This window comes from Vipera berus (genome assembly GCF_964194415.1).
Source record: "Vipera berus genome assembly, chromosome: 11".
Taxonomy (NCBI): Eukaryota; Metazoa; Chordata; class Lepidosauria; order Squamata; family Viperidae; genus Vipera; species Vipera berus.
The window spans coordinates 1,641,587-1,667,266 of NC_138214.1; the positions used below are offsets into that span (position 1 = coordinate 1,641,587).

General features: G+C 48.5%; 1 protein-coding gene across 3 annotated transcripts; it reads right to left on the bottom strand.

Moving 5' to 3' along the window:
• Positions 1-1,880: 1,880 nt before the first annotated feature.
• On the bottom strand, positions 1,881-25,680 carry MAP7D3 (MAP7 domain containing 3). 3 transcript variants are annotated; one of them, XM_081336603.1, is made up of 21 exons: positions 25,466-25,680; positions 20,056-20,151; positions 19,551-19,631; positions 18,687-18,850; positions 17,248-17,359; positions 16,553-16,573; positions 15,152-15,253; positions 13,770-13,868; positions 12,701-12,787; positions 11,793-11,918; positions 10,900-11,012; positions 10,208-10,338; positions 9,483-9,718; positions 5,675-5,810; positions 4,842-5,019; positions 4,461-4,565; positions 4,213-4,266; positions 3,785-3,863; positions 3,119-3,308; positions 2,263-2,561; positions 1,881-2,140 (listed from the first exon to the last, which is right to left on the bottom strand). In XM_081336603.1, exons 1-21 carry the CDS (start codon positions 25,548-25,550, stop codon positions 2,133-2,135), a joined length of 2,502 nt encoding a protein of 833 aa, XP_081192729.1. In that variant the 5' UTR covers positions 25,551-25,680; the 3' UTR covers positions 1,881-2,132. The 3 variants fall into 3 exon arrangements, with proteins under 3 accessions (XP_081192729.1, XP_081192727.1, XP_081192728.1); XM_081336601.1 differs by having other exon boundaries at positions 3,119-3,589; XM_081336602.1 differs by lacking the exon at positions 11,793-11,918 and having other exon boundaries at positions 3,119-3,589.

Genomic DNA, 25,680 nt, shown 5'->3' on the forward strand with positions numbered 1-25,680 from the left:
CTCAGCTGAAGCCGGCACATTTCTCTGGGCAAGCTTGGTGTCTGGCTGCTTGTATTTTCTGCTCCCAGAAAAGGGTGAAAATAGTTGTTCCCAAAGATGGTTTTTCACGAGGCAACTGGACTTTCTTGTTTTTCCTTGAAAAAATGCATCTTTGGGACAACTATGACCTGGATGACTGAGAATCTCCATAGACATTTAGTGACAATAGTTCCTTTTTTGGGGGGGGGGAAAGCCAAAGACATTTTTGGGCGTTCCCCTGAATAACCACTCGCCCCCAGAGTCCTTCCAATTGCAAAGTTTATTAACAGTGCATACGTATTTACATACAACTAACCAAGCATTCAACGGGCCTCAGTTTGCGCAGAAAAATAGGAGCGTCATTGCATGCGTGTTAGAACGATTGTCTCTGTCGGAATCCAAGAGCTGTTGTATAAAAATAGTATGTGTTAGTTCCACCTAAGGCACTGCTCTATGGGCAATCATTCTAAAACCTTGGGGGGGGGAGCCTGCCGGGAGGAGAGGACAGAGACTGAAAGCTGGGTGATTTAAGGGGGAGTGTGCGTGCTCAGCCGCTGGGCTGAGAAGAGGTTGAGGAGCAGGCTTGCAGCGTAGGAAGGGGTGAGGTGGGGGGCTCACAGTCGTTTCAAGAGAACAGTTCTTTGAAGAGGGGCATCCAGAGATTGGGAATTGGGGAGGAGGGGGAGAAGAAGGACGCGTTTGCAGAAGCTTCATTCCTTCTTTTGCAAGACAAAAATCCAGCAGCTGGGCTGAAAACGTAGCCTCAGCTTCAAGGGCTGGAGGCAAGCGGTGAGTGAGTTAAAGCTAGAAGGGGAAAACCTGGAGTGCAATTCGCACGGGCCAGAGAGGAACAAGCACCTTCGAAAGGTTTAATACTGGTATCGTGTTCACACAAATAATACTTACACGTACGGAGGTTCAACTTCAAACCATGGGATGGTTTCGTGGTTTGAAACACCAACCGTCCAACGGGACGGGGATGTGCCAAGCGCTCCTGCTGCCGGGGCTGCTACGGATTTTAGGATGGTATGGTTGTTTTCACCCCCCAGGCCCGCAAATAAACGAGCAGGAGAGACGCTCGGCGTGGCAAACCGGACGGTGATGGTGTGCGATAGCTTAAAAAGCCACAGAGCGGCTTGGCTGAAGGCCACCTGGTAGGACACAGGTCGATTAATAAAAAAAAGGCAAGTAAGGTCAGAGGCTCTGGCCCCTGCCAAAAGCAGGCGGCCTGGGGGTTTCTGCAGCTAGAGGCCTCAGCTCGGCTTGCTCTCCTTCCTTACACCCTGGGTCTTAGGGCTGCTCTCCGCGCCCCCCTCCTGCTGGTGAGCCCAGACAGACTTCACTGGGAGCGGTCTCCACTGAGCTCCCTTTGCAACACTGAGGAGAGAGGGGGATGGCCCCAGAGAGACTGCGTAAGGCAACAGAATGGAGCGCCGTCCGACTTTGGAGTGCCCTGTTGAGTATTGAAAATCCCCCATCGATCGGGAACAAGCGCCGGTTTTCAAGTTTTGGTAGACAACCAAGGTGGGTGTTCTTTTTTTTTCTTTTTCAAGCTGAGAAACGGTCTGACTCATTCTGGAATGAGGTGCTACGTTTTCAGATATTCAAGTTAAATTCGAACTAACCGTCGCTCCCCAAAACAACAAGCGCGAGGGGAGAGCGACAAGCGTATGACATTGGCTTGGGTTTTTCTTTTTTAATAGACATCAGATTAAACCGTGTTACCTTGCGTATTGTGTCCAGGGCGAATGCTAGCTCGTTAAGTCTCTGGTACAAGCCACCTTGTTACTGGCAAACAGGGAGGAATATTAAAGACCAACCGCAATGGCCTGAACGTTTCAGCCAAAGGAAAACAACGTGTATTTGTTTTTAAAAAAGCAAATCTTGTTAAAGAGGGCTGGTAAAGCAACAGCAAAATGACTCCCCACCCCTCTTGCCTTGCAAAACGTTTCGAGGGGCAAAGCCAGATCGGTGGAGGTGGGCTGTTGCGGGTGACGCCGAGAGAAACGTGGAGGTGAAGTCGAGAAGCAGCTTTTTCAAATCGAGGGCTTCCTGCCTGGAGGAGACCCGGGCATCCTCGCGTGGCTGTCGGGAGCCTTCCAGGATTGTAGTGTTCACAGTTCTGTTCAAAATTGAGAGGGGACTATTAGTAATTTTATGCATAAAATAGGATTCCAGAGCACACACAGACACAATAACAGGCTGGAAAGAAGCATCTTTACGACAGTAATAAATAAACCTTACCTGATGCCACCTCGATCGATTTGGTCAAGGAATTCACCCCACCGTCCTCCTCAAACGCCAGCTTTGGGCTTGCTGGCAATGGGGCGCCACCTCTAAAATTCTGGCCGGGCATATCAGCAGCGATGCTCTCCGAACTAAGTCTGGCCGTCTTAGGATGCACCCCGAGATCAATGATTTCTTCAAAATTCCACCCGGAGGAAGGTTTTCCGTTGAAGTTTGGGAGAAATCCGACGGAGCAATCGGCTTCGTTAACGTGCAGGATTTCTGAGTTCTCAACGACCGTCCCTTTGGCTGGAATACTGGGGAGAGGAGAGGGAAGGGCAGCCTTGTCCGGTTTCTGGAGAGATTCATCCAGAGACTATCCTTACCTAGTTCAGGGTCTGTGTTTCCCCCTAAAATAAGAGAATTTCCGGGCAAAATGACACCACCCACTACAATTAACTTGTCGCTCATTTTTTTCCCCTGCGGCAGTCGTTAAGTGAATATCACCGGCATTAACTGAATTAACGGAAGTAAATGCCAGTTTTCGGCACAACCGTTGTAAAATGCAGCCCGGTGACCGTGGGATGCTGCAGATGGCTACAATTTCAGAGGGCCGGAAATTCGGTCCCATCACTGGGGAAGGAGCTTTGAATCCAGTCGTAGTAAATAGCTCCAAGGAGTCCACTGGAACTTTGAACAGTCACTAAGCAGCCGGTCGTAGGTTGAGGTAAGAGGCTTGCTTACTTTCAGGGATATTTTTCAGGGCTGGGGTCTCTCTTTAGGCTGGCTCTCGAGCAGCTACTACCGGCTTGTGAGCTACACGGAGATCTGGAGAACACGGCTGAAGAGGTTTTGCCGTGTCCCTCCGACCTACCTGGTTTCCACCGACTGGCTGAAATACAGGGGGTGCCCATCTCCCCTCCTCCCTTCCTCTTCCTCCTGCTTATTCCCATTGATGAAGACGTCGTCGGCTCCCATTTCCGAGCCTCCTTGCGGCAAAGCCCAACGGTGCAGGGCCTCCTCTGAGCCGTCTTCCAGAGAGGCGTCCTCGCCCTTTGGCTTCTCTGCAAGGGAGAGTGGAAGAGCTGACGGCTTGGGACCCCTAGTGGACAAGGCCCCCAACTGCAGGCAGTCCCCGGCTTCCGACCACAATTCAGCCCAAAACTGCCGCCGAGTGAGACGCTAGTTAAGCGGGTTTCGCCCCATTTTACGACCTTTCTTGTTAAGTGAATCACCGCAGTTGTGAAGTGAATTTGGCTTCCCCCACAGACTTTGCTTGTCAGAAGGTCACAAAAGGGGATCACGTGACCGCCAAAAACACGAGTCAGTGGCCGAGCATCTGAGGCTGCAGCGGTTGCGAGAAAAACAGTCACAAGACCCCTTTTTTCCCGTGCCGTTACGACTCTGAGCGGTCACTGTTGTAAGCCAGGGACCACCTGTGTTTCCAGACTGCTCCCCGAGCCCCGAGTGAGGAGACCAAGGCTGCAAAGGCCGGCAGACACAACCAGGAGGCCCGGCCGGCCACAGATGTGCTCCCTACCGGGCTGGTCTTGCTTTTCAAGGCCCTGCTCTTCGTCTTCTTCAACGTCCTCGTCTTCCTCGTTCGACTTGTCTTCATTCTGCATTCAAGGGACGGAAGGCAATCACTTGCAAGGCAGGAGGGAAGCATCAGACCAACCCCACGTGCCGTTAAACACGACAGCCGCTCAATGGGGACTGCCCGTGATGAACCCCATCAAGCAACTCGATGCAATTAATACCAATTATGCTGTGAACCTTCAACAAGCTCCCAGAAACCCTTGCCCGCCCCCCCCCGACCTGCTTGGTGCATGTTTCTAAGGCAGATCCACACGAAGGATGGGGGGGCGAACCTGGGCACAAAGGGTGGGGGGGGGAACAGTTATTTCCACAGTAAGCATCCCTGGCAATGCTTAAGCGGCCCGTTGAGAGAGAGAGGAAGAGGCTCACTTTCGCTTCGCTCAGCTCGGCCTTCCGGGTCCTCTTCATTATTTCTTCAATTCTCTGCAGGAGAGGAACTCCGTTGAAAGGACACGATGCCGACCCACCAAACGCTTCAGGGGAGGGGGATTCCGAGGGCAGGTGGGCCCACCGGCTAAAGTCCCTGCCCAAGAGGAATGGCAGGGGAGAGGAGGTTCTGGGCCGCCTGGCAGAGCACACCGGGAGCGGGGAGGGAAGAGACCCTAAAGGCAGCCCACCTTCTTCCTCTCCAGCCTCTCCTGCAGGTTCTGCTGCATGATCCGCTCCCGCTCCTGCCGCTGTCTCTCGGCCTCTTCGGAGGCCCTCGCCTCGGCTTCTTCCCGCTAAAAGGGCCAAGGGGGAAAACACCGCGGTGAGCTCCGTGGAAGGGACCAGCCGTCGCTACGGAAGTCATGGCAGCAAAAGACAGCGTAATACAGCTGAAGCTCCCCATTCTTAACTTGGGCCCTGTGTTCGAGTCACACTACCCAAGAGGGAAAGCCCAGACTTCACTCAGCCACTGCCGCTGGATGTTACACTGCAATTCCCAATTCCCTGGGTGGACACTGTGGCTCAACCCCCCCCCACCCGGCAGAGGACGCCTTGCAGAGACCCCCGACCTGCAACTGAAGCTCCGCCTGCTTCTCCTGCTCTTCTTGTTCCCTCTGAATCCGGTCTTTCTCGGCCAGCCGCTGCTCCTCTTCTTCCGCTCTCTTCTGCTCCCCCGTCTCTTGGAGGGCGGCCTCCTCCTGCGCCTGCTTCTCCTGGGCTATCCTGGCCAGCTCCTCCTGCCGGATCCTAAGAGCCCAAAGCAGAGGGATGACAGGTAAACCCTTGCTTGCGCACGCAGGCAGGCCAGCCAACCTTGTGCAACCTGGTTCGCAAACGCAAACGGCGTCTCCATCCGCAGCCTCGGGACCACCTACTCCCAGGCCTGGGCTTGGGGTGTGGGTGGAGCCCGTTGTGCTTTTGTGTTTTGAATCTGGGCGTCTGAGTTTTGCTTCATGCTTTATTGCGGTTTTGACTGTGGATTTGGATGGGGTTCGCTGCCCAGGCTTTTGGGGTACGTCACCATGATATGTTAAATAAACCAACCAGCTAGCCAAGCCAAGCCAAGCCAAGCCAAGCCAGCAACCTGCCAACCAGTCAACCCAACCAATCCATCAATCCAACCAAAGGAGTTCTGGCCTCCTTTTTAAAGAAAGAAGGCAATTTGGGAGACTTAACTGATAAGCCATTTAGCATTTTAAAAAGTTAAGGACCTGCGCTGGAGAAAAAGGACCTTTTCTATTTTATTATCTTTATCTAGTCTCATAGGTTCTTATCCCAGGTGCCCAGGAGTGAGGTTCAGAGGACGCCGTTGGCTACTCAATCTCCCTAGAAAAACCTCGATTTAAAATCTCTCGTGTGTGAACGCACACTTTTGCAATGAGGGAAAACCTCTCTCGTTTACCTTTCTTCCTCTTCTCTTTGAAGCTTTTCCTGGTCTTCGCGCTCTCGCTGTTCCCGTGCAAGGCGGCGTTTCTCTGCCAAGATCTTTGATGCTTCTTCAGCAGTTGTGGTCCCTGGAAGAGTTTTGCCACTTGCATCTGGAAAAATAAAAATATTTTATCAATAGCAATAGCCCTTAGACTTTTATACTTCTTCACAGTGCTTTGCAGCCCTCTCTGAGCGATTTTAGAGTCAGCCTGTTGCCCCCAACAACCTGGGTCCTCATTTTACCGACCTCGGAAGGATGGAAGGCAGAGTCAACCTTGAGCTAGTCAGAATCAAACTCCTGGCAGTGGGCAGAATTAGCCTGCCATACTGCATACTAACCACTACACCACCAGGGCTCTATACAATTCATACAAAGGCAGTCAGAGCTGAATTTGCTTTCTAATTTTTGTTTTTCTTCCATCGCTCATGACTCTGCTCTGTTCAGAATTAAGTCTGATTTACACAGGATGGGGAGGAGAAAACTTTGGCTCATGTATCGCAGCATTCCCCCCCCCCTCAAATTTTTGTCACAATTTTCGTGGGTAGATAACACAGTCTCCTTGCTGGTCAGGGGATCTGAAGACAAACAAATAAGCACATCTTTGTATGCTGAAAGAGAAGGCAGGGATAAAGGCTTTTCAACAACACCAAGTTTCACGTCTGTAGCCTCACACAAAGTTTCATGGCATGAGAATAACCAAGTTGAATAATCCAACTTTAAGGGTTTTACGTTCTAGGCTCCTAAGGTTTCTTTCACTGCCAAAGTTTAAATTCCTCAAAAATAAGGAATTATTTCAAAGTAAGAAAAGCATAACGCTGGGCTTTAAAAGGTGGTGAGTTTCACTCTCTGAAGAGACAACCAGTTTGGCTATTAGAGATGTTATTAGAAGCAGTTCTAGCCACAGAGAGATTTATTGGGTGTGACAGCTATTTTGCTGCTCTCTCAGGTTTTCAAAAATTCACCTCCTGGACACATTTACTTGGAAAAACATCCCACCAATTTAAATGGGTAATTTAGGAAAAGCAAATCCAAGCCTTGACCTGGGTGGGTTTTGAGGTTTTTTGGGTTTTTTTTGCTACAAATATTAAGTCGCCTGGAATGAAGTGAAAAATAAATATTCAATCCTGGATAATTTACTGGAGGATTCTATGCTTTATGGCAGTGTTTTTCAACCCTGGCAACTTTAAGATGGGTGGACTTCAACTCCCAGAATTCCCCAGCCAGCCCTCCCCAAAGCAGACTATCTCTGTGGTAATAAATAAATACAATTCCACATCATCAATTAAAGACATTCCCCATTCATTCTTTACAGGTTTTATGTGAAGCTCTTTTGTTCATGCTCCGAATATGAATAACTCACGCAAACCCACATACAAACATACACACACACACTGGACAAATTAAAAACCCACAGATTAATCATTTGGTAGAAAGTACAAATGTCCTTGCAAGGATTGAAATGATTCTAAATTCTCCAGATTTCGCTTGAGATAAATAAAGATCACCCTGAGTTTAGTTTTTATATACCCTTGTTGGTTTACCTTTAAAAAAAAAAGACTGCTCTACTATATTGCGAGAGACCATTTATTGCAAAAGAGGAGATAATCCAATAAATAAATAAATAAATAAATAAATAGATAGATAGATATCTAGCTAGGGAGATTCCCCTCCTTGCTCCGTTTTTGCCACCCCTGAGATACTCATCAGAGGCCAACTTCTCTGGATGAAGAGAATGGCATGTATTATGGGTCAAATGTTCCTTTGTAACCTGTAGCTCTAGGGTGAAGCTGGGTGGGGGCTGAGGACAGGGGAATGGGTGGGGGGAAAAACCCCTCTGAAGATTGTGCCTTCAAAGCAGAATTATTACCGAGGCTGAACTGGGGAGGAGCAGAGCTGCTGAGCCTTCGCTTGGGTTAATCTGAGTCTTCCTGCTCATTCTGGGAGGAACAGCCAGGGATGGGAAGGGCCCCAAAGTGGTAGGAGAGGTTGGCCAGGTGAGTGTTCAGCACCCTGAGCTCCTGGCTGATGGTGTCCACGCTGCACCGCATGGTCTGGAAGGTGTGCAGCAGCTTATTCAGGACGTAGGGGTCGGGGGTGACCGTCATGGGCCGCTGGGCTGGACTCCTCCTGCAGAACGGAGGGGGAGGCGGCAGCCGGTAGGGCGAGTGGGGCCGGCGAGGACACGGGAAGCTAATGCACCGGACCGGGCTGAGGCCGGCTGCGTCGCCATGCCTGCTGGCCCCCAACACGAAGTTAGCGGGGAAGCCCTTGGCGGACAGAGGACGCCCCAAGTTCGGCGTGCTAGGAACGCAAGGCGGGAAGATGCAGGGGGAAGCCGCCCGGCCCGGAAGGTCAGGCTGGGAAGGGCTGGGGCTGGCGCCACTCAAGGAGTAAGAGGAGACCCCCAGGCGCGCCAGGGGATCGTATCCGAAAAGCATCCTTCTGCCGAGAGAGGAGGCTGGCGAGCAATCCTGAGAGCAGAAAGATGGCGCGGCAGGAGACGAGGGACTGAAGACGCAAGGTGGCAACTCAGGAAGGAATGTGAAGGAGGCCGGTGACTCTGCAAAGGAAAAGATGGGGGGGCTGAAGCCGGGGGCAGCGGAGGCCGCCCACGGGCACTTCGAAGGCTTAGCTCGCTCTACGGGGCTAGACCTACAAGCGCTGGGGAGGGGGACACGAGCAGGCCCCAACAGCCAGGAACGGATCCCAGGCCCGCTTAAAGCAGTACGGGTAGTCCTCGGCTTATGGCTACAATTGAGCCCCATCTGATGCCAAGTGAGACATACGTCGAATTTTGCCCCATCTTACGACCCTTTTTTGCCCTTTTTTCTTAAACGAATCACTGCAGTCGTGAAGTTAGTAAGAGCTCTGGTCGCGCAGCGGTTAGAATGCGTGATCGCAGGCTGACTCTGCCAACTGCCAGGGGTTCAATCCTGAGCAGCTCAAAGTTGACTCTGCCTTCTGTCCTTCTGAGGTCGGTAAAATGAAGACCCAGATTGTGGGGGGGGGGGGGAGAAGCTGACTCTGTATAAACTGCTGAGAAAGGGCTGTGAAGCCCCGTGAAGCGGTATATAAGTCAAAGCGCTGTTCCTATTGCTGGTAACCTGGTCGTTAACTGAATCCGACTTCCCCAAGGTCGCAAAAGGGGACCACGTGACCCCGGGACACACTGCGACCGTCATAAATATGAATCAGTTGTCAAGCAGCCGAATGTAAATCACGTGACCGCTGGGGGTGCTACAACAGGGTGAAAAACGGTCATAAGTCATAAGGCAGGGGGAGCAACCTCTAGCTGAGCCACCGACTCACCTGGAGCTTTGTGGAGGGATCCCGCCAAGGGTGCCTGGATCAGGCCCCGTTTTTCTCTCCCAGCTTCCCCGGAGGCCGGGGCTGAGCACCGCTGCCTCCTTTAGAGGACGGGACAGAAAATCGGAGGGGTGGAGGATGGCCGTGATTGGGAGATGCTGGCTGGGGAATTCTGGGACTTGAAGTCCACAAACCTTAAAAGTGACCAAAGTTGAGAAACACCGCTCTATTATTGAGCGCCACATGTGAAACAGACCGGCCCTGAGACAGATCCAGCAATGGTGACTGGGATCACCTTTTGAAACAAGTGTCTATTGACGTATCTATTTTATATTTCACATTTCTAAACCACCCATCTCCCTCAAAGAGAGACCCTGGCGATGTACAACAGACCATCGGACGGTACATAAAAATTAAAATGTTAACCTTTTAGATTTTTTTCTTTCCAAAAAAGTCTCTAAACAGCTCTCCTTACCTTCTTTGGTTTTAGGAGGACCCGCAGGCGACTCTTTCTCTGAGGGGGGCCCGGCAGCCACCTGCTCCTGGGGGGCTGCGTCGTTGGCTTTGCTCTCCGTGTCGCTTTTCTTTTTGGTAACACCGAGGACGTTCGGGGTGAGCGGCGGGCGCTGAATCGGCGCCGGTTTACAGGCCGTCATGGGAGAAGATTGCCGCTGCCGCGAGACATTCGGGGAAGAGGGCGGTGGTCTGCGCCTGCCGAGAAAGGGGCACCGATTAGGAGGTGCTGTATGGCCAAAGAACGCCTTGACCCACTGCTTGCTTGACCCCTAATAAACCGCCTTCACAGCTGCTAGTCCTGTAAACTGACAACCAATGGTTGAGGGACGGTTTGAAGTTACAACGGGACTGAAAACCGTGATTTAGGCTTGCTTTTCACACAATCGCTGTGGCCTCCCCCTAGTCACGTGATCAAAATTCAGTGGTCCCAATTGTGATTATAAATCTGAGCCACTTTTCTAGACCAGCTTTGGAAGCCTGGCGGTCTCCTGACTCACTGGAAGCATGAAGGCAGCATGTTGGGAAAGCCAATTTTGTTTATTTTTACTACACTTATCTTGATTTCTTTAGCCGTCCCTCTCAGCAAAAGGGTTCGAAAGTCCTTCTGGTCTTTAGGGAGGAAAACAGCTGGTTTTATGCCGAGCGCAATGGAGGAAGAGCAGAGATTGTGAACTGGATAGTAACCTTATTGTTGCTGGAGACGCAGGGAGTTTCCCCGCCTTCCCGGGCGAGACGGAGCGCCTGGAACTAGGCAGAGAGGGTGAAGGAGCTCGCCTCACTGATGAAGATGGGGGCTGCTTGACTGGCTCAGTTTTCTTGGGGGGGGAAGAAAAAAAAAAGAGAGAGAGAGACTGTCACATCACCGGTTTTCTCCGAGACAAACGTTGCAGAGCTTCAGCTAAATAAATTGATGAGGCTGTTCTAGCAACAGCCCTTCTCCGTTGGGCAGAAAAATCTCCTTCTCATCTAACATGGTGAAAAACAGGACCCACGTCTTTTAATTCACATTTATAGGGAGGCGAAGGGGGCATGCAAGTTCCAAACTATCTGAAAAATACATTGCATTGACAGAAAAGCTGGTCAGAACTTGAATTATCGTCTGCGACTCTTTGCTTTCGAAAGAGATAGAATATGGCTTCTCAAAGCACTGCAATATTCATCATTCAGGCGACCACATAAAATGCCTGAAATGTTACAAACAAGACACCCCCTCAAATACTTCAAATAGTACCCTTTATGTCATCACTACGACTGCTATGTCACAAAAGCAGAGAGACAAACTGAAGCCAGGGGGTGGGTCCATTATCCGTGGGGCTCGTGTTTCGGCCGTTACTGAAGCAGAAATCAGCAGCCAGATACTCAAAAGGTAGACTTACCGGTGCAGATTCCGAGACGACCTTTTCCGATGAGCAAGCAGCCCCCTTCAATCGGTCTGTGCTGCGACTACGTAACGGCACTTTGGGGAGGAGGGCTGGGAAGCTGGTGGAAGCTGAACAAGGACAGAGGGAAGAATCTGTCAACAGCAGAGAATATCTGTAGCTCAGGGTAGAGCCGTGAGGTCCTTGTTGCTCTTTTGAGCTTGGTGGTATTCTCGCAGACGTTTCATTGCCCAAACTAGGTAACATCAGTGCTAGAAACCCAGTCCCTTCTAGCACTGACGATGCTACCTAGTTAGGTAATGAGATGTCTGCAAGAAAACCACCAAGCTGAGAGAATACCAAGGACCCTACAGTCCTCCTCCTCCTCCTCTTCCTCCTCCTTCACTCCGCAAACCCCACTCCCTCTAGCACGGATGATGTTACCCAGTTGGGTCATGAAGCATCTGCAAGTAAACCACTAAGCTCAAAAGCCAACAAGGACCCCACAGAATCTATCAACTCAAGAAGCTGATAGGTCGTATAGTTGCTATAGTTGCCCACACTTGATTTAAAGTCTTTACAGGTAATCCCAAAAAGCATTTCCAGCTGGCTGCTCTTGAAAGCATCTCCTGGGACACAAAGTCAAGGGTGAAAGCAGACCAGCACCCTCTGACATCTGCCTGCAATCTTCAAAACTCCTGTTGGGGAGGCTGTCCTGCAAGGAGGGGCAATTCAGGATAGTTGATATATCGGGGGGGGGGGGCAGGGGGGGGTTATTGGCAAAACTGACTCCCTCCCCTTCGTCCCACTCCCACTGGTTGCAAAACACTCAACAAAGCAAGGTAGGCCAGCAGATGCCATCTGGTTCCGTGCCAGCGACGCTGCCCTGCTGGATGGCTCCGGGCTGTTACCTGCGGGGTCTCTGCCCTCAACAGCAGACAAGGTGGCTGCGCTCTTACTCCTGGCTAGAGAGGCCTGGGTGGGGGCGAGCAGGCGACTGACGGAGGCATTCTCCAAGGGGCTGAGCAAGCGGCGAGCTGGAGGGCAGGAAGCAACGAAGGAGGAGTCAACAGGAAGCCCCCCAGGGACACTTTCGGATGGAAGGCTGTCCACACCAGCCTTAGGACCTGCCTCATCAGGAACACTTCTGGGCATATAAATTTAATGAATGAAAACAGGACGCAAATTCCAGCGCTCATGGCAGCCTGCTAAAGCCTCGGTGCGCTTGCCAAAATCAGAAGTCTGAGGGCGCCTTAACAAATAACCTGGTCAGAAAAAGCACGACCAGATTTCTGATTTCTGGAAACCAGAGACTAACGTGGTCTCTCTCTCTCTCTCTCTCTCTCTCTCTGCCCTACGCATCTCACAAGGTGGTTGTTGTGGGGAGAAGAGGAGGAGGAAAGAGTCCTAGGTGTGCTTGCTGCCCTGAGTTGATTATAAAAAGAAGAAAGGCGGGATCAAAATAAATAAAATTAGACACTGCAAAGAACAGCACGCTTGCCAGGAAGGGCCTACAAGGCACAAAACCTTATTCAAAAGGGGGAAAAAATAGAATTGAAAGGCAATGCCAGGTATTGTCCAATAGGCAGGAGGGGTCAAGGGGTCAAGACCTGGCGGTCCACACGGACCACCCCCAGCAACTGGGAAGTAAGTAAGTAAGGCAGCCAGTGAGGCTGATAGCGGGAACCATTGTGCTTGATCTGGGCTAGCTATACAATTTGTGTATATAACATCACACTCTCTCTTTTCCTCTCTCTCTCTCTCACTCTCTCACACACAAAATCCCTGGAAGGAGCATGCCAAGTAAATTCTTAGCTACCTTTTTCTTCCTTCTGCACGTTTTCTACTTCGGGAAGTTTACTGCTCACCCTACTGAGCGATGAACTCCTCTTCTTTTCTGGTTCTCCTAGAGCCCAAACACACGGACGGTTTTCAAGATGCGCTCAGGCCAACTTAGATATATGCAATTTCAGGAGATAAATCAAAACCATCTTCCTTTCGCCGGACTGAACGAAAGCAGCAATCCCGGCTTCCAACATACTCGTTCCACTCCCCAATTAAAAGCTTGAAAGAAATGCACAGTCTTCACTTCACTATCCTCAAAAACCAAAGGGATAAAAAGGGCTAATTTAAACCAACCAACTCCAGCATCTTACAGTACGGGCAGTTCTCATCTTACGACCACGATTGAGCCCAAAATTTCCTCTGCTCAGCAGGGTGGTTGTTAAGTGAGTTTTGCTCCATTTTATGACCCTTATTTGCCCAGGTGTTTAGCGAATCACTGCGGTTGCTCAATGAATCGGGCAGTCATTAAGCAAATCTAGCTCCCCCCCCCACTGACTTTGCTTGTTGTAAGTCAGCTGGGAAGCTTACCCAGGGCGATCAGATGGTTGTCTGAGACTGCAACCATCATAAATACATGCCAGTTGCCAAGGGTCCCCATTTTGATCATGTGAACTCTGGGAACTGAAGTCCACACATCTGAAAGCTGCGAAGGTTGAGAAACCATGGTTTATGCAAACCACGAGCTTCAACCCAGGTGAAACCCAGGGCATAGATGCAGTGATGAGATCACCAGACCCAAATGCGGGGTTCTGTATCATAACCAAGTCTGTTTTCTTTCTGATGATTTGTAAAGGAGCTTAATATAAAATCTAGTCAAAACCGAACTGAGACCTATGGAAACTCTGAATGGTTTTACAGAATACTTTTTAAGCCACTTGTACAGGTTGAGCACAACTAAGATGCAGAAACTGAATTCTCTATTAATTCTTCCTGTGGAAGCTAATATTCCTCTGCATGGTTTCTATTTATTTTGATAATCCTATTTATATATAAACGAAATAATTCTCATAAGCTGACTTTCTCAAAATTCTCATTTGCTGCACCTTTTTGCTCTGCTTGTAAAGCGTCAGCTAGTCCTTGCTCAGAACTCAGAGAACTTTTGTTATTCAGCCTGTTTAGGGAAGAGCTCCTTTTAGCTGTTCCTGCAAGGATAAAAACAAAACACGGAATTGTTAGCTTGGTAAACATCAATGGGCTGTATCAATGAAGGAGATTCTTAAGACGAACAGAGGCTAATCCCTCTGCTCAATGGGAATTACAGTCCTGATGACCCCAATGATATCTGAAGCATGGAGCCCTTTAATTAATCCAGAGCAGTTAATTCCTAGGTTTTGATTATGGAATATGAGAAACCCATTTAGCTCAGCCTATAAAAAGGGGGCTGACTGTAAGATTCGATGCAGGACTATGGGCCACGAGGTTCATAAAATCTCTTCTTTATTAACAGATGCTCAATGTGCTTTGAACCAGGGATAGGCAACCTTGGCTCTTTTATGACTCGTGGACTTCAACTCCTAGAATTCCTGAGCCAGCCTGGCTGGCTCAGGAATTCTGGGAGTTGAAGTCCACGAGTTATAAAAGAGCCAAGGTTGCCTATCCCTGGCTTTGACTGTACCAGACACTAGACCAATTTCTCAACTATTCTATGTACAGCTGGGAAACATCTTGGCCTAAATCACACTTTCTGAGAAGCACAGGGAATCATACATCTCCGGGGCAAAACACACACCCTACCACACTACAGCAGTTGAACCAGGTCTGAAATGGGTGGGAATAGACGCCTTCTTCTCCCATCTTACAACCAGGTTAGATCAGGGTTTCCTGAACTTTAATGGGGAAGCAGGAACTGAGAAATGGGATGCTTCAGCAGAGACAAGACATCTGAGCTATCCTCACACTAACCCATTAGGTTTCCTCCAGTTCTTGGAGAAACACTGACGCAGACAAGAGGGGGATACTGCAAGCTATCGAAACATCCCAGGATGAAACTGCTCTCAGGTTACTCCACCTTCGCACGTGCGAAGGTGGGCGGGCAAAGAAAACCACAGATGCTGCCCTTTGATTCCAAACAGGCAGCCCAGATTGGGAGAAGGGATCGCCACCCTTTTATCAGAAAGCGGCCTGCTTTGAGATTAGACAAAGCAGAGCATGGGGGTTCGGAGAGCTGAGGGGGGAGGCCCTGTGAAATCATGATTGGCTCTCTGAATCTGAAGGTGACGTGGGGGTGGGGGTGGTCTGGGAAGGGTTTACCACGCTTTCTTCTCTCCTAAGAGACGCCCTATCCAGCCACCGTTGGGCTGGAGGTGCGCCGGGCTCACTGGATTAAGGAAATGGGCAGAAGGGATATAAGGGCAACTTTAGGCGGTCCCACAGCTGCTAAGGAAGGAGGGTGGGTCTGGAGCCTGCTCTAGGGTCTGCTCCTTACCCATGCTGGGAGAGCTGAGAAGTGCTGCCGAGGACGAGAGGCGCTTGTGGAGGGCCGGGTCGGGCTGTTTGAGGTTCAGGGCGGACGTAGAGCGCTTGTTGGCTGAAGGAACAAAAATTATTTAAGTATTCTCTCTTCTGACAAAGCCTTCTTTGCCAGGAGATTGGTAGATAGATAGATAGATGGATAGATAATGGACAGATGACAGAGAGAGAGACCAACAGGTATCGTAATGCTTCTGAATGTCTTAAGTTGGGATGAATGTCAACACACAGAAGTCTCTCCTATTTTACAAGCTTCGTTAAGTGTTGCTAGCAGGAATACGGGCTAGATCAGAGGCAGGCAACTCGTCAGGGGTCTTAGGCAATCACTTACAAATAGTCCTAAGACTTAGGATTGTTTGCTTAACGGCACTTCAAAGTTACGGCAGCCTCAGGAAAAGTGCCCCACAATCTGTGCTCGGGCTTATGACCTCTGCACTGTGATCGCAAAATGTCCATTGGGGAAATTGGTTTTGCTTAACCACCAGACCTGCGTAAAAGTTGTGATAACTTGTTTCTGAGCGTGGTTAAAAGGGTGGCAAAATTGGGTCTGGCCATGTGATGACTCGACTTGTGACCGTGTCAAATAACGACTGAAATTCTAGTCTCAATTGTGGTCATAAGTCAAGGATAACTGGTAGCTGTGTGTTAATTAGGATCTATGAAAAAAGCATTAGGTTTCCTAGTCTTAGACTAGAGTTTATATAGAATAGAATAGAATAGAAGCTGGAAGGGACCCTGGAGGTCTTCTAGTCCATCCTCCTGCTCGAGCAGGAGAACCTATACTATTTCAGACAGTCCCTTCTTAAAAAGAGAAAGGGTAGAAAAGAAGATATTTTCTTTTGGAAGACTAGATTGCCCGATTATCAAAAGAACTGAAGAGCATGGCTCTTTTCTATAAAATTATCCTTTAAAATTGTGTACAATTATCTTTTTAGGACAAATAAACAAGCATCACAGCATAAAGACAGCAGGAACTCTACACACCGCACCACATGACATTTTAAAGACAAGGCTGTTAATCCATCAGCGGATAAATCAGCCATCAATACAGGGAGGTCAGATCCAACCGATCCTTCCTCCAGACTTGCAGCAGGGAGCATAACTGAATAAAAGGACATCATCCGTGCAAAAAGAAGACATCCAGAACGCCTCTGTGGCAAACTGAACATCTGAGTACTGCAGCAAAGCAACCCGCTACGGGGTTGCTTGTTTGTTTTTTGTAATACGAGAGTAGCAGTAGCAGCAACCTTCTTGTAAAATTGCCTACTCTGAAATTCTCAAATCAAGGGATGCCCGGGTGGGTAAGTTAATTAAAATAAAAGCAGGCAAGCAGGCAGATCATTCCAAGGGAACCCACCTTCAGCTACAGCTGGTGCTTCTGTGGAAGAAAAAAAAAGAGGGATAGGCTCATGTCACAAATCTATCACAGCTCCACAAATCTATCACAGCTCTCTTCAAAGAGAGAGTTAAGAGACTGGGCTCTGGGTCTTCTTAAATGATTAGCAACTGGAAGAAAGTGAATTGTCCTGACTTTTAAAAGGCGTTTGTTATTCTAGAGTGTTTGATTATGTAATCTTTAATTCAATTCCTTCCAGTGTGCCAAGACCAAACCTCTATCTCAGCATTCTTCAATCCAACAGAAAAGAATATTTGTAGCTCAAGGTTAAACTGTGGGATCCTTGGCTCTCTCTGAGCTTGGTTTTCTTGGAGACACTTCATGATCCAGGTAGATAACATCATCAATGTTAGTTTGCAAACCCCACCCCCTTCTAGCATCGATGATGTCACCTAGTTGGGTAGTGAAATGTCTGCAAGAAAATAACCTCAGAAAGACCTCACAGTCCTCCTCCTCCTCCATACAAACCCCACCCCCTTCTAGCAATGATGATGATGTTACCTAATTGGGTCATGAAACATCTGCAAGAAAATAACCCAGCTCCGAGAGCACCAGGGACCCCACAACTCCCCAACCCGGCATTCTCAAAACGTGTTACGGCCACAATCCTAGAGCGTTCCAGGTAGATCCACCATCGTTGAGTCCTTGGGACCCACCTGCCTTCCCACTGGAGTCTGTCACCGAGCCGCTCCACGACCATCGTTTCTGCCGCGTATCCAGCCGCTGGCTGCGTTCCAACGTTCGATGCACCACAGCTTCATAATGCACCTATAGATCAAACCATGCTGGGGATGAGGTGGCAAGACCTAATGCTGCCTGTGGGAGAACAGTCCATCTTTCCTACCAGGAGCCGATTATTTACCAGCTTTTACAATGCAAGACAAGCTGGAGACCCTGATTAGCCGTAATCTTGGCGATAAACAGGATTTGCGCTAAGATGCACCTGTTCAGCTGTTAGGTGGCAGGAGGGCTCCACCGATTACCAAACCCACTTCTCTGGTTTCTATAATTCATGTTTCTCAAGCTTGGCAATTTTAAGATGTTTGGACTTCAGCTCCACGCTGGCTGGGGAATTATGGGAGCCGAAGTCCGAACATCTTAAAATTGCCAAGCTTGAGAAACACTGGCATAATTTCTCACATTAGTGCCATACAATGATTCCATATATGAGTTTATTCTCCTCAGACTGTCAAGGTTATTACTAGCAGGTGCATTTGGGGGAATTTTACTTCAAAATGCAGACCTACCCAGACTTCTTAACGATTCAGAAGACTCTCACACAAAAATCTGAGAGTCGGGAAAAGCATTTGGCTAATTCAATCACAAATCAGATGGCCTTCCACTTTACAGGACCCTTCTGTGCTGAGTGAAAAGAATTCAGGGAGAAATTTTTGACCACTAAGTTTTTAGGGAAATTCCATTGATTGGCAGAGGAAAGAAAATAAGGTTTGCAACCCTTGATGCAAGCCAAACACGATAAGACACAGGAAATTTCTCAACGGCTGGCACAGGACTGCCTCTCTTCCATTTGCTTGCAAACCTTCCTTCGGCCAGGCAAGTAATTGCTCACGTCGTTGCATTTTTGTTGTCACGTTAGTGGAAACTTTTAGTCACCTAATATGCGCAAGAACCACAGGCTGCCTAATATTGCCTCTCGCCAGTCTTGTTCAAGGACTAAGTGATGACTTAAGAACCATCCACACAAATGCCGGAGAAGTGGGAACGGTTCAATTCAAACTAGGGGAAGACTTTGGAGTGCTCTCTCGCAGGCTGCACAAACGCTGCGAACAGCGGAATACAGGCAGCCCTCAAATTAGGAGCCCAGCCGCGCCCAAAATTTATGTTGCTAAGCGAGAAATTTGTTAAGCGAGTTTTGCCTCATTTTACGGCTTTTCTTGCCCTATTTGTTCAGTGGATCACTGCGGTTGTTAAATTAGTAGCACGGTCGTTAAGGGAATCTGGCTTCCCCATTGACTCTGCTTGTCAGAAGGGAATCACATGACCCCGGCACACTGCAACCATCATAAATGTGAGCCAGCTGCAGGCCAGGCTGACCCTCCTCCCTCAGAGAGACCGACATTAAGTCCTACGGTACTTTTTCCTCTTCCATCTTCTGCCTTCGCTTCTGCTCCACCGCAGCTCTTCTCTGTTGCTCTTTCAGCTTCTGCTCCTTCAGCCGCTTCTGCTTCTCTTCCATTTGCTTCTCGTACTGCAGCTTCGCTTTCTTCTCCTTCTCCAGGATCTGCGTTTCTCTGGCAGCTGTAAATTCCACCAAACAGGACAGAAAAGTGAAACTCTACGGAACCCAGAAAAGGGGGAGGGGACGGGGGGGGGGAGAGATGTGTTTTGCTGGCAATTGCAAAAATCCCAGAGAGAGAAAGAGAGACGGAGAGAAAGAGAATATCACATCATCAGATTTTGTATGTTCAACCAACTCCATCTGGAGCGAAGCCTTGCCAGAATCCACCTTATCTGCCTGAGGTCAGGGGGGAAAAAAAACAGAGCAAAGAGGAAGAATCAAGTGCCTCGTTTTACGCCAAGGATGCACTTTTACTACAACCCAAAACCACGCGTCCTGACGAGTGCCTCTCGTGCGGAACAGTAGGAAGGAACCAGGTTTTTCTGCAATGGGATGGAGTCATGCAGAACTGAAGAAGCCATCTTCCTTCAGGGAAGGTGGTAACACCCAAGAATGGAACATTCTGGCCTCTGGGTTCCAAGCTTTTGTTAACCTTCCATAAACCTGTAAGTATCACAGAGGCCGGCTTGTGTGCTTGGTCTACAGACAAAGAATTAACTACCGTGGACTGCCACGGTCGTAAATGAGAAAAACAGTCGTAACTGACTTTTTTTCAGTGCCGTTGTGACTTTGAGGGGTCACTAAACGCACTGCTGTAAATCAAGGACTACCTATATTAAAAACCTTTGCACGCAGAAGCTTGACTGACTAGGATCCTACCATGCTGTTTCTCCCGCTCTTCCCTACGTTCCCGAGCAAGCCTCTGCCGTTCTTCTGATTTCAAGAGAGAACCATCCAGCACTGTCAAAGAGAAAAAATTCAAAGGCTTTGAACATTTGATTTGGAGAAACAAAGGACCAATTCCTACAAAATACACACACACACACATCTAACATCCGCACACAAGGACAGCACGTTCGTCTTCAAGATACATGCTGGTGTTCAACACGAATGGCTGCCAACGTACTTTCTAGCTCACTGCAGGAAATCTTAACTCAGTTATTTTCTTGCATTACACACTGCTATTGAAAGGGCACCCGCACCAGTATAGCTTTTTCCCAGGCTACAAGGTGGCCTGGCACTACAGACTTTCATTCATCTAATTTCTGATTTTTTTGAAAATAAGAACGGCACATAAAAGTTTTGAGCAAATATAAGCTGCAGGCAAAGAATTGCTCCCAAGATCAAAATACAGAACGGTCATACGAAAAATACCGATTTTTACCTGGTTTTGCTTTTGTGCTTATTGGGGCCTGGAGTGAAACAGTGCTAACACCACCTTGGTTTCTTCTTTCATCGGCTAATGCTTGGGCTGCAGCAACTGTTAAGAAAAACACCACGCTTGGTTGAAACAAATCCATAATTCACACAATCTTTGTAATTGGATTACACTGCTCAAATCTGACTTTTGCACAGGAAAGTCTCCCCAGAGCCAGAGTTTATGGCCTAATTCCACCGTCTCTGAACTGTGGCTATTTTTTCAAATCAGTCTTGACCAAAACTTAAGACAATTGTATAGCATCATGGTTTCTTTTAAACAGTAGCTCTGGAATCACTGAATATATATCACAATATCTGTTTACTACATATGTACACCCACCTATCCTTTTTTTGTTTCTGTGTCAGCAGGAAGAAAAGCCAATAGTTCTTCTTGGGAATTTGCCAATTCCACATTTGTGTTGTATTATGCACAGAAACGTTCAGGACTAAAAGCCTTGTGTGGGCAACTGTGCAGTGGACCACACTCAAAAATAAAAAATAAAATAAAATAAAAAATCCCCCTATGAAATTATGAAGAGCAATGAGCTGAGTTCAAGGTCCATCTGTTGTTAGGTTCCTATTTGAAATCAAGCATTCCAACTTGGCTCCCAGTATATAGTCTAAACATGAAACAGCTGTATAACACTGGAAAATTAAACTACAAGTTTCAATCAATTAAAAGAGTGGTAATAATGGACGAGGGAGATATGCAAGCAGAGTGGAAAAACACTGTTTGAAATTTTGAGGATCCAGCAATATGGAGCAGATAATCACAGACTGATTGCTCTTTCTCCTATATTTTCACATTTGCCAAGTAACTTGAGTCAAGGTTTTCCAACCTTGGCAACTTCAAGATTTGTGGACTTGCAACTTCCAGAATTCCCCAGTCAGCATGGCTGGCTGCGGAATTCTGGGAGTTGAAGTCCACAGGTCTTAAAGTTGCCAAGGCTGGACAGCACTGCTTTAAGTAAACTCCCTTTCCAGATTTGCCTTTGTCCAGAGGAGGAAATTCATTAAACTTCTGTTAAAACAAAGAGAGGGGAAGTAGAACAGCTAGCATTTTCATACCAAGTTCCTTTGTGGAGACACAACAGAGCGAAAAATATTCAAAGGTAACTCCGGAGAACTGCTAAGACAATACTGCTTGTTTGAAGAGACCAAAACAAGCCAAACCAAAATAAATCTTGTTCACAAAACCTCCTTAAAAGTCTGCAAAGTGATTGCATTATTATGATTAACAATACTGGACATAGAGATCTATTAATGTTAGCTAAACAAAAAGTTCGCAATGCAAATCGGATAGAGTCTTGTGAAGTGCACTATATCCACTTTCATGTATTTGATGCAACATTTTACAACGCACCCGTATTAAACTGTCAAGTCTCAACTCTCTGAACTTAACCAAGATCACACACAATATGACCTTACTTTTAATTCACAACGTTAACTGCAAAGACTTGCTGGAACCTCATTCTCAACCAGGTATGCAACCGCTGTGTGCATGCAGTTGATTACTGTGCAATGCTGCAATGGATCAACCCCCAGTTATTGTCTCCATTCAATGACATATAGCTGAATGCATTCTTAATTTTTGCCAGGTAAGACACGTTCAATTATCTTTAGAGATCTGTGGCAGCACGGCGAAGGTGCTGGATTAGGACCAGGGTGATCTAGATCTGCGTTCCCTTCTAGCCACAAAAACTCACTGGGTGATTTGGGGCCAGCCACTTTCATACATTCCCCCCCCCCCATAGTCACAATATTGTAGTAGGGGAAGGAACTGCTATATATACTACTTGGATCTCCTGAACGAAAGGCGGTATATAAACCTAATAAACCAATGTCCCCCAGCTAAACGTGCCCTCAAGTTACATCAAGAACAAAGCAACCAGGACATTTTCTGAAAACAAGGATTTTTTAAAATTTCTTGTGTTCCTGAGATGCAATATTTGCTTCCTGTTTTCACGCTCGTGGCTTCCTTTTCATAATTCTCTCACTCTGTTTTACTTCCCTGAGCTCAGGATGTGGAAGTGGGCTCTCTTCCTCTCACCCCCCACCTGAAACCTTTTTCTAAGTGACGTTTGTTCTTGAGTTTCCAGGCACCCCGTTGCCGAATGTGCCTGGCTCCACTCACTACCCCAACCCCAACCTGTGACAATAGAGCCCAGCACTGCATATCACAGCGGACACCAGTCTGCTCTGCGGCCGCAACTCCGTCTCTCCCGAGAGACTCAAGAATGCTTCTATTATGTAGGATGTACTTTAACCCATGATCCTCTTGTTTCTTGATAAGCCAGTTTCCCCTTACGTCTCTGATCAGGCATTATAACATTACAGCTCATAAGGTCCTGTGACTGCAGTTTAATTTTTTGGGCTGCTTCTTCAGGAATGATGATGAAGTGGGAATATCTATACTGAGACATCCTTATAGACCCATTAGACACGGGTGAGTCTCCTGTTTCACCAGGCAGGGGAACCAGCTGAACATTCATTCACAATTTAACAGGGGCTATTTATTAAAGAAAGATAAAATAATTGCTCTTGGCTAGCTGCATTGCACAACATACAATTACTTCTCCTTACGTGTGTAAACCATTTTCTAGAATCTTTTGCAGTTTGCTTGCAATCTGTGGCTTCCAGAATTAATAAATCTCAGCAATGGAATAAACATTGCATCTGCTTCAATTCCATCCCAGAGGAATAAGCAGGAACCGGTATGAGAATCAAAAGGCTCCACCATGCATTACTTCACCAACTCACTCTATGACTATTAATGAAATTAAAAGATCCCAGGATAACCAAGCCTGAGCTTTTTCATCACGTGCAGTTTCGCTGAAGACTTCCAAGGAAATAGTATCACTCCCCATTTCTCACAGGAGATGCAAAAAAGACAGTCCCTTTTTCCAATTTGTTGTCCGTCGCCAAGTCTTTCCGGACTTGAAAGGGAAGGGCTGGACTTGATTTAAATCTGAAGACAGGAATAAAACCACAATCGACGCACAGCCATCTGATCTTAAGACTGAGCTCCCTGTCTGGAAGATGGGAATAAACCTGACACCTTAATTCAATTAGGGCTAAGAGCAAGTCCAAAGCAGCAGCAGCCTTTTCCATCGCACAATTAACAAGTACTACAGCCACATTAATAATCTGATCAGAAGGCATAACGGTAGCCTTAATGAACACTCCCCCTCTCCAAGTTAGCATCCTTTCCCAGAGGTCAACTAGGTCAGGGGTAGGCAACCTTGGCTCTTTTATGACTTGTGGACTTCCAATACCCAGAATTCCTGAACCAGCCATGCTGACTCAAGAATTCTGGGAGCTGAAATCCACAAGTCATAAAAAAGTTAAGTTTACATACCCGACCTAGGTATTACAGGATGAGGCCCTCTCCTGCAGCCATTGTCCATTACGTACAGTAGTCCTCAACTTACGACAATTGAGCCCAAAATTTTGGTTGTTGAGACATGTGTTAAATAAATTTGCCCGTTTACGACCTTTCTTGCCACAGCTAAGTGAATCACTGCAGGGATTAGTCAGTTACACAGTTGTTAAGTGGATCTGGCTTCCCCATTGATTTTGCTTGCCAAAAGGGGATCACGTGACCTTGGGATGCTGCAATGGTCATAAGTAGGAACCAGTTGCTAAGCATCTGAATTCTGATCACGTGGTCATGGGGATGCTACAAAGGTTCTAAGTGTGAAAAATGGTCACAAGCACTTTTTTCAGTGCTGTTGTAACTTTGAACGGTCTCCACATGAACAGTTGTAAGTCAAGGGCTGCCTGCATTTAGGTGGAAGCGTACAGGGTTGTGCACCTCTGGATTTGAATGTGAAAAGGTGCTTCAGGGTGTGAATACCTGCTTGCAGCTCTCTTAAGGCCTCGCCTTTCCTGGGAGTGCTCAACTCCTGTGATTGCTAAAACCATATTTTTTAAAAAAGAACTACAGACAGGCGTGATGTTTATAATTCCACGTGTTCTGAAGCACCTTTTCTCCCCTTGCGTGCCAAGTATTGCACAACCCAAATCATCACAGTCTGGATGATGAGAAAGTACTGACAGACTTATTCTTTCGGGAATTCCCTTTCGAAGACATCTAATTTGGCAATTCACACATCCTGGCCACAGCCAAAGGAAAGCTTCAAAAGACGGCTAGATATTTTCTGATCAAAATATGGCACTTGGGTGATTATGTCCTGTGGCTGAAGTGAGTTTGCAGAGTTGAAAACACCTGCAAACTAAGATCGAGTCTGATCTTCCGGGAAACCAGTGCTGCAGCAAGAAAAGAAATATACAGCAAACGTCCCCTCCACATTTAACTGATAAGCTTTTCTGACTGCAGCAGAGAAAAAGAGTAGATGCAGAGATTTCCAGATGCTTTTTTTTTTAAAAAAAAGCCAAGGATATTTGGGGGAGGGGGCAGAGTGGAATGAGTAAGCCGCAAGACCTCCAGATCTCCTCTGGATCTCATAAAATGCAAGGGTTTCTTTTGTCCACAAAATAAAGAGAAGGCAAGTGGGGGAACGGAGGGAGGCCAGGCGGAAGAGGAGGTCCTTCAGGCCAACAAAAAGGGAACCTCCAACATTTTGCTTGGGGGGGGAGAATAAGAGGCTCAGAAATGAGCTCGGGGAAATAGGAAGGAGGGAGGGGATGAATGACTAATGGGTTGGGGGGGACTGGAAGAGGCTTAAAGGATGGTGGGGGGAGGGGGGAGAAGAAGCCCTGAACTGGGGGTGAGGGACCAGAGATCGCCTGGGATGATAAAGTGGGGGGGATGAGTATAATGGGGAGGGGTGTTTGGAGGGGTGGGAAAGGTCTTTCGAGGGAGAAAATGGGTGGGATGAAAGGGGAGGGGGTCAAATTAAGGTACTTGGGGACAGCCCTTCCTAAGCCAGCCTCCCAGGGGCCTTACTACAAGCCCCATCAGGCACTCCAGAGACCCATGCCCCCCAATCCTATCCCAGAGAGACCCCCAAACCTTGTGGAGGGATGTGCCCACTACACCCCCACTCATCCCCCCCAGCAGGGCTCATTTACACACCCCCCCCGCCCCCACGGAGGCTAACAGGATGATGGGACTTGTAGTCGGGCCGCTTGGACCCCCAGAAACACCCACGCCCCCACCACCTTCCCCCAGATAGACCCCCCCGCAGGCCTTGTGGAGGCATCTGCCCGTAGCCCCCCCCCCAAGCCGGGCTGAACTGTACAACCCCCCGCCCCCACGGGGGCTGATGGGTCCTGTAGTCAAGGCCGGGGCAGAGGAACCCAGACCGGTCCGGGAGGGGGGGCTGAGGGGACGACCCCCCCTCAATTAGGAAGGGGCCGCGGAGGGAGGGCAAGGAGAGTCTGAGGGGATGAAAGTGGGGCGGGGGTCTCACCCATCTGCTCCCGCAGCCCCTTCAGGGTCGGGGGAGGCGGCGTGGGGACCCCGGGAGGCGCCTCGCCGCCGCTCCCCTCCGCCATCTTCGCCCTCGAGCGGTCCGGGCGGCGGTGCGGAGCCTCCTTCGCTCGACTCGCCGGCAGATGCTCCGCCGCCGCCGCCGCCGCCGCCTCAGCCTCAGGCCGGTGGCGCGGAACTGCCGAAGGGACGCGG

Coding starts and splice junctions, on each gene's coding strand:
- MAP7D3 (XM_081336601.1), bottom strand. CDS start 25,550: ATGGCGGAGGGGAGCGGCGGCGAGGCGCCTCCCGGGGTCCCCACGCCG. Junction 19,632..20,055: donor AAGCACAAAAGCAAAACCAG/GTAAAAATCGGT, acceptor TCTCTTTGACAG/TGCTGGATGGTTCTCTCTTG. Junction 11,919..12,700: donor CGTGCAGAAGGAAGAAAAAG/GTAGCTAAGAAT, acceptor CCTGCCCTCCAG/CTCGCCGCTTGCTCAGCCCC.